The sequence below is a fragment of the Sorghum bicolor genome, chromosome 2 (assembly GCF_000003195.3).
Source record: "Sorghum bicolor cultivar BTx623 chromosome 2, Sorghum_bicolor_NCBIv3, whole genome shotgun sequence".
NCBI classification, from domain to species: domain Eukaryota; kingdom Viridiplantae; phylum Streptophyta; class Magnoliopsida; order Poales; family Poaceae; genus Sorghum; species Sorghum bicolor.
Genome location: NC_012871.2, coordinates 12,504,658 through 12,512,386, shown reverse-complemented (window position 1 = coordinate 12,512,386; position 7,729 = coordinate 12,504,658). Strand labels below are relative to the sequence as shown.

Genomic DNA, 7,729 nt, shown 5'->3' with positions numbered 1-7,729 from the left:
TGATGCAGCCTACAAATTGCTGCAATACATACACACATTCAGAATGCAATAGTTAAATTGGGACAAAGATTTATTGGGATGGTTGTTCAGTAAGAAACAAATATAGGAGCCAAAAAAGAATTCCCAGAATGATTTCCGGCTAACAGTAAGACCAATTATATAGACCCCTGATTATTTTCAGAATGGTTTCAGTAAGAAGGAAACATGAAATTCAATATGTTAACCTTAGAATTGCAAAGATAAAAGAAGAGCACAATCCCATCAAATTGGCATGCTCTACAACCGCTTACAGCCTACTCAAGAATGGAAAAATGGTCTAATTCACAAATTGAGATGCTTATGAAAAATACTATTTCTTTTGCGGCACTTGCCAATTACCAGGAAAAGAACCAGCAATGTGGTTTGCCAGGAAATATAAGGCCACAAATTTCTTTTCTTTTGGTCTGCAACAAATGGATGAATTTTCGGCATGCTTGTGGCTATGGTTGGTGACCTTGATGATACACGTTCTATTGTTAAACAAGCTTCCTTGATTACATCAGTTCTCCAATAAAGTTAGTAATTGTTATAGCACTATCAACAAAGACATTTTTATGGTCCCTTCTCATGGACTGAGACGCCTTAAATTAGTACAGTACTAGAGACTACTGAATGGCCGTGTTTCAATCAGGAAGCAAGATAAATATCCTAGCTTCAGAAATCAACAGCAAGGTAGACTGAGGCAGAGCTGTCCTCTCGGCCACTGAATGGCCGTGTTTATTTCCTGCCTGCTCGGCCACTGAAACCTTGCAGAATGGCCGTGTTTATTTCCTGCCTGCTCGGCCACTGAAACCTCTGGGATTCGGCTGGCTTACCAGGAAAAGAACCAGCAATGTGGCAGCACGGTCAACTTTGGGGCCTGGGGGTGCGTCCTCCACCGTCGCGTGCTCCACGGCAACGTCGTCTACAGGGCCATGTGCTCCACCGTGGCTTGCTCCAGGCGGCGGCGGGTAGGATTTGAAGTTCTGCACTCCGACGCACAGAGGAAAGGGTTAGAGGCAGCTCCGACCGGTGCGAATCCCGTCCGTAGGGGCTGTGCTGCGGGGAGCAGGTAACTTACCGGCCTCGAGCGCACATCACAGAAGCCAGTAACGCCGCCCGACGCTGGCTTCAGTTGGTGGCGCAGTCAGATTGCAGGCGGTGGGTGGCGCAGGTGGGAGTAGGGGGTCGGCGAGGCTCCAGCGAGGACAGTTAGGCGGGGACGGCCATGTTCCAGGCGGCACAGCAGCAGAGCGAGGGTGCGGAGGTCATGGAGCCGGGCGGCGTGGAGACGCTAGCTGGCCGGCGGCGCGAGATTTGGAAGGACGAAGAGTGCGGCGCGGGGAGATTTGGGAGATGGCGCGTGGAGGCGGAGTGTGGGCGGCGGCTGGATGGAATTTGGGGAGGCAAATATATCTAGGTTTTCTTACCTGGTGCCCATTTTCTTTAGCGTCGGACAGGCCAACGCTGTATCCAATTTCAGCGTCAGATCGGCTAACCCTATAGATCAATAATTATAGCGTCAGATAACAACTCGCTATATATGACTTCAGCGTCAGATCGTCTCTCGATTTTCTTTACCGTCAGATCCTCCAACGGTTAAAAAAACATTTACCGTCAGATGTCTGACCCTAAAAAAGTGTTGTGGTGTAGTGCATCAGGCCTGTTTGTAATTTTTAGGCCTTACCATGCTGCCCGGCGGGCCCTGAGCAGTGGCCCAAGCATGGCTTGGTGCCCCGGGTCGAGCTGGCACGGGCACGGAGCAAACCGGGCTAGGTCATTCTTGGCTGGGCCAAGAATCGGGCCTCATGTTAGGCGATCGGGCTGCATGCTCATCTTTACTGACAAATCACCGTGGCACTATCTTATACGCCCTCCATTCTAAATCAGAAGACATCATTTTCAAATTTTTAGATACATAGTTTATTATGTACCTAGATACTCACTTCATACCCATAAAGATAGTCGTTTAGGACAACAACACGGTCTCCAAAGCTTAACTTTGACTCCTTATTTTTATAAAAGTATTTATCAAAAAGTGATATATGTATATTTTTATGAAAGTATTTTTCAAGACAAATCTATTCATATAGTTTTCACATTTCCAAACTTAACAACTTAAAAATTATTCATAATTTATATTCGCAATGTTTGACCTAAATTTTATCCAAAACGATTTTTTAAGTACGAAGGGAGTATATACTATGTCTAGATACATGCTAAAATAACATATTAATTTGAAACGTAATCTGGAGTTGCCATTTTTTTAAAAAAGAAGTATTCACCTATAATGGACACACTATTAGTAATTTGGCATTTGAGAAGCTCTGCCGCCAGTGCTACTACATATACATACTACAGCAAATCAAGATAACACATTCTTCTACTTGGGGCATACTCCATTTCACACCCAGCTCGAACATCAGCAACATGTAAAAGCGCGGCGCGCCGGAGAAAAAGCGCCAGAAAACTCTCGTACAGGCTACAGAAATACTTCCTACTAAAAGAATTCAAATAAAACAGGTAGCCGAGGTGTAACTGACAGTTTGCCGTTGTGAGTTTTGCTGGCAAATTTGGCACTATACTATCACCATTAATTGCTGCTAGCTTGGTAAAACTGGAAGCTTTAGGTCATCACATCAGCCCGTCGAGCTGCCTCTCAAGTGCTCCCCCCCGGCCCCTATTCGTTCCCCAATCGGAGACGGCGAGCGAGAATTCACACACTCTCCAGCCAAAACCCAAAACAAGATGCTGCCCACCGGCGACTCCTCTCCGCCGCTGCCACCAGCTCCAGCGCTCAACAAGCCGGCAGTGCGCCAGCTTGACGACCTCCCGTCCGACGTCCTGAACAAGCTCCTCGCTGGCCTCCCGGCCTCCGAGGTGGTCCGCACGTCGGTTCTGTCGCAGACCTGGCGCAGGCAGTGGGAGTCCGTCCCTGGCCTCGACATCGACCTTGACGACCGCGTCCGCGACTGGGAGTGGGAGTCCGCCGCGGGCTTCCTCGAGCGCTGCGCGGCGCCTGTCCGCGGCGTCCCGCTGCGCCTGTTCGACCGCGCCGATGGCTGGGTGCGCACCGACGCCGGCAAGAGACCACGGTCGCTGTCCCTGGCGCTGCCTGTGCCCACCGCGCTCCCGTCGCTCTTCGCCTGCGACGCCGCCGCGCTCGCCCACATCAAGCTGGTCACCTGCGTGCTGCCACCGCCGCCGCCGGCCTTCGCCGGGTTCCGCCGCCTGACCGCGCTGGACCTGGACTACGTCATGTTCTCGGGAGAGAAGGGGTGGGAGCGGCTCGAGGCCATGATCTCCGCAGCCGCGCCGACGCTGCAGAAGCTGCGGCTGGCGAACATCGCCTTCGACCATGTCGGCGCCGGCGGGGGCCTCCCTGTCCCTGGCGCGTGGATCATCCAGGCGCCCAACCTCCGGTGGCTGGAGCTACGCCTGACGATGGCCGGCGCTGGCTCCTGGATGCTGGGGCACCTGCCCAAGCTTGACTACGCCTACATCATGCTCAACGCCCAGGAGCCGAGAGACTACGGGAGCATGCTCACTGCCCTTTCTAGCGTCAGGGATCTTGAGATTGGCAACTTTGACTGTGCCACGTTTCAGGTGCGAGCATATATCACTAATGTCAGCCTTGTCAGGAGTAGAAGATCTTATATTCGGGTGTTCTTATTTTTAGAAATGGACAAACCAATAACCTCTAATAAATAATTTCTTGGATATTATTTACAAAGACAAGCGTGTTAATATGATCGCGTTCCCATAATAGTTTTTAGAAAAAAAAATACAAAAAAGGTGTCTTTGAGAGTTCAAGGACCTTCAGACAAAGAAAAAAAATGCAAGCTATAGCGGCGCTATAGCTGCTGGACAGCTTTGCGGCTAAGCTATTTGTATTTTTCCGCTATCACAATTTTCACCATTATTATGCGCTATAGCGCCGCTATATAAGTTACATTTGCTATGACAATTTTCTTCGCTATTACGTGCTATAGCGCCGCTACGATAAATCTTTTCAGTGTAACTCTTAAAACTCCATCTTAGACTAGATTATCATTTATTTTTGCAAATAATTTGATATTTTGGACAATTAAGTTTTTATGAACCATGTTGTAATGTCATATTGGTATTTAGTAATGTTACCTAGACTTATGAAAACATATTTTTATTCATCGAAATTCATATTTACCATATCTTTTTTATCAATTACTCGTATTTTTTATATATTTTTTTATAAAAACACTATCTATCATAGCGTCGCTATAGCTGCATAGCCACTGAAAAAAAGTTGCCGCTATTTTTAATAGCTCGCTATTTTAAACATTGCCTTCAGCATGTGCAACATATACTCATTGTAGGTCAAAATATTCAGGACTCTAAATATTTAGGGCGCTATATTTTTTATCAGCATTTCATCATTGTGTATTGAATATTTCAGCCTATAAATGACTTTAAATGAAAAAACATTTCAGGACTCTAAATATTTTCAAATAAAAAACTTGGCAATTCTAGGGCATGACAAGGTTCCATAACGAATTATGCCTTATTTGCTTCTCCTATTCTTTCTCTGTTATGACGAATTATCCGTCGTTATGACATGGATCCATTGTCCTGTCACTGCTAAGAATATGACTTAAATAATTGGATATAGGACATTATTATATTCCAAGAGATGAGAGCTTATCCACGTAATAAATGCAAGTTTAATTGAACAGAAGTTTCATATGACTTTACATGTGTGTATGCCTTTATATTTTGACATAATCCAGAAAAAAATAAGTCTGGGGCTTTGCCTATCTCTGTATTTATGAGATGGCACACCATTGTAAATGGTATAAGATTATTGTTGAAGTCAATCAATCAATCCTATGAACACCAGTACTATGTGTATATGTTCTATGATATTTCATATTATAGATGATATAGACCAAACCTGTGTGCTGACTAAAATTTCCTACAACAGCGTTTGATGTTGGTACACATGATTAATTAGTGCTCTCATATTTGTTATTGGTGTTGGTTATTACAGCTTGCTTACAATTATGAGCTGTGCACAGTTTCCTCCCAATTATTATGGGTGCCACAATCGACGACCTAAGTATATATTAATATGAAACCACCATTTTTTCTGAAGCCATAAAAATCAGTAAAGGTAAAAACAATTGTAATCTTTAGCACATGCATATTCTGTGGACATGATTACCAGTAGTTATTTATTGCATGCAATTCAAGCTGTTGGTCCCTCTTTTATAAGTTTGTGTGTGTATTGAGCTACACATGTTTCGTCCATGATGTCCATAGAAGAATTAATCCAAGAACATCTGATCAAGCAGCGCCATACCAAATCTATTATGCCTCAGCTTTTCTTTTGCGTGTACTGTTATATTTGTATCTCATATATCGTTGCTTTAGAATCTGATACCTGCAGATAGTCTTTGATAATGTGCAGCATATGTGTTACAAACTAAAAGAAACTATTTATTCTCTGCAGGTCAATGGACTTACTGTACAGCTAGCTCTTTCATGCATATTTGTGAATCTAAGGACTTTGAAACTTCATACACATTTTTATGAAGCTTCAACCATGCTATCAACTATTTCTCTGCTTCATCAAGCTCCCTTCCTTCAGGTCCTTGAAATTACGGTATGGTAATATCTTGTAGAGTGTGCATACTATCTTATCACCACTCAGTGATATTGTATGTAAAGTTCATAAAAATATACTGATATGTTGTCCCTTTAAAACTTTTTGCGTACAGGACAATTCTCGACATGAAACCAATAAGGAAGTGGATGCATTTGCTGAAGACTTTCTCAGGACATTGCCGAATTGCAGTTTGGTGAAAAATCTGGAACGTCTACAAATGAAAAGTATCTCATGCTCTCCAAATGACATGCACTTTATCAAACATGTTCTCCTCTATGCAAGAAATCTACAAATGGCCTCAGTGGAAAAGTTCAAAGGACATAGGAATTCTGCTTTAAATGCAGCAAGAATGCTCAAAGAATTTGAAAGAGTATCACCAGCAGCAAGGATCTGTTTTCAACATCAGGACTACTGTTGGTTGGTTTAGTTGTGATGCGAATAATATGGAACTATAAATTCAATATTTACTTCTGATCTTTGTACTGGTAATTGGAATTAAGTTATGAACTCTATATAATAATCACATTTCTTCTGGGTGGGTAAACATATTTGCTTGGTCATTATTACCAGGGACGCCACTTCAGTTAATGATCTCCCATTGTTTAACATGGTGCATGAGGTTTTGGGGGAACAACTGTTGGATGGTTGTAAATCCATTCCAAATGAAATCCCTTTTGCAGTAAAAAAATGGATTAGGGGAAGATATATATGTATAGAAATTACAAGGTCGAACCGGTGAGGACAAGTGAGGCATATATAAGTACATGAATGTCGGTTAACCTTTGCACTTCTAGGGAAGAGCAGCCATGGTGCAGTACCTTATTAATTAATAAACCAGCATGTGCATCTACACACAAGAGAAGGGACAATGAGATCACACCTCACTACAAGAACTGGTCAACCGATTCTCTGTAACCCTTTCAAAAGTTGCAAAATAATTTACCTGATGACGATGGGCATTGATATTTGCTAGATGGTTCATCAAATCAGCAGGTGGAGACTTGTTAAGATCCTCAAAAAGTGTCTAAAATTTAATGTCCAAAAATATCAGATCAATGCATATAGATTTACTAAGTTATAACATGGAGATGGGGAGGGCATGACTAGCATCATCTCACGATAAACACTACTTTCCTCAACGAGAATCTCATTATTCTCATTCAAATTCGTATTTGCTTCATTCAATGCATCATTCCTCTCTTTCATTTGGTCATTTCATGTACTACACCTTGATAAGCAGTTGTCTTGCTTGAGCGAAAACGATTGGATTTAGCAGTTGCTGCTATTGGCACGCGGCCATGGGCTTTTCTTCATTTCATTTAGTACCATTCCATTTAGTACAATGCTTGTATATCTAATTCTTTTGAATTTTTATAAAGTTGTGTTCTTGCACTATATTCATCCTAAAAAATACCAGAGCAAAATATGTATGAAATTAGCAAGGCTGTAACCATATAAAAATAAAATTAGCAAGGTTGAAAGCGTGTAAATATAAGAGTGTGAGGTAGAAACGAGTGAAATACATACAAGCATGCACGGATCCAGCAGTGGGGCTAGGGGGGCTCCACCCCCCTATCACTACTGGGCTAGTGGAGTTTCAACTGTTTTTCTTCCAATTTTAAACACAAATGTATAAGGTAGGGTGGGCTGAGATCTTTCTTTTTTATGATATATTTTGTCAATTCCATTCTTGATTGATGTTTTAAATATAAAACTACTTGAAACTATTATATTTTTCCTATTTTGAAGGGTTATAGTAGAGCTAAGTCGATGTAGCACTTTTGTTCAGTCCCCCTAACTTTTTTTCTGGCTTCGTCCCTGCATACAAGGTAGGTTTGTGCTCTCCTACTGAGAATAGGAGCGCTTTTTCCACCTTTGTCCACTTTTTTGAATCCAGACTTCATTACAACATATGTGTTCAAAGTGCTAGCCTTCTCAGGGCCAAACTTATATTCCTACAGGACAATGAAATGACTTTACATGATGTGTGAAACCTAGGCCAGCTAGATCTATGTTAAATCATGAGTGTGTGACATTCACATTTTTGTAGATTGTTTATAAATAGAT

At 42.6% G+C, this 7,729-nt stretch overlaps 1 protein-coding gene across 1 annotated transcript; it reads left to right on the top strand.

Moving 5' to 3' along the window:
- On the top strand, nucleotides 2,767-6,089 carry LOC8057278 (putative FBD-associated F-box protein At5g56440). Its single transcript, XM_002461792.1, has 3 exons — nucleotides 2,767-3,624; nucleotides 5,507-5,659; nucleotides 5,775-6,089. Exons 1-3 carry the CDS (start codon nucleotides 2,767-2,769, stop codon nucleotides 6,087-6,089), a joined length of 1,326 nt encoding a protein of 441 aa, XP_002461837.1.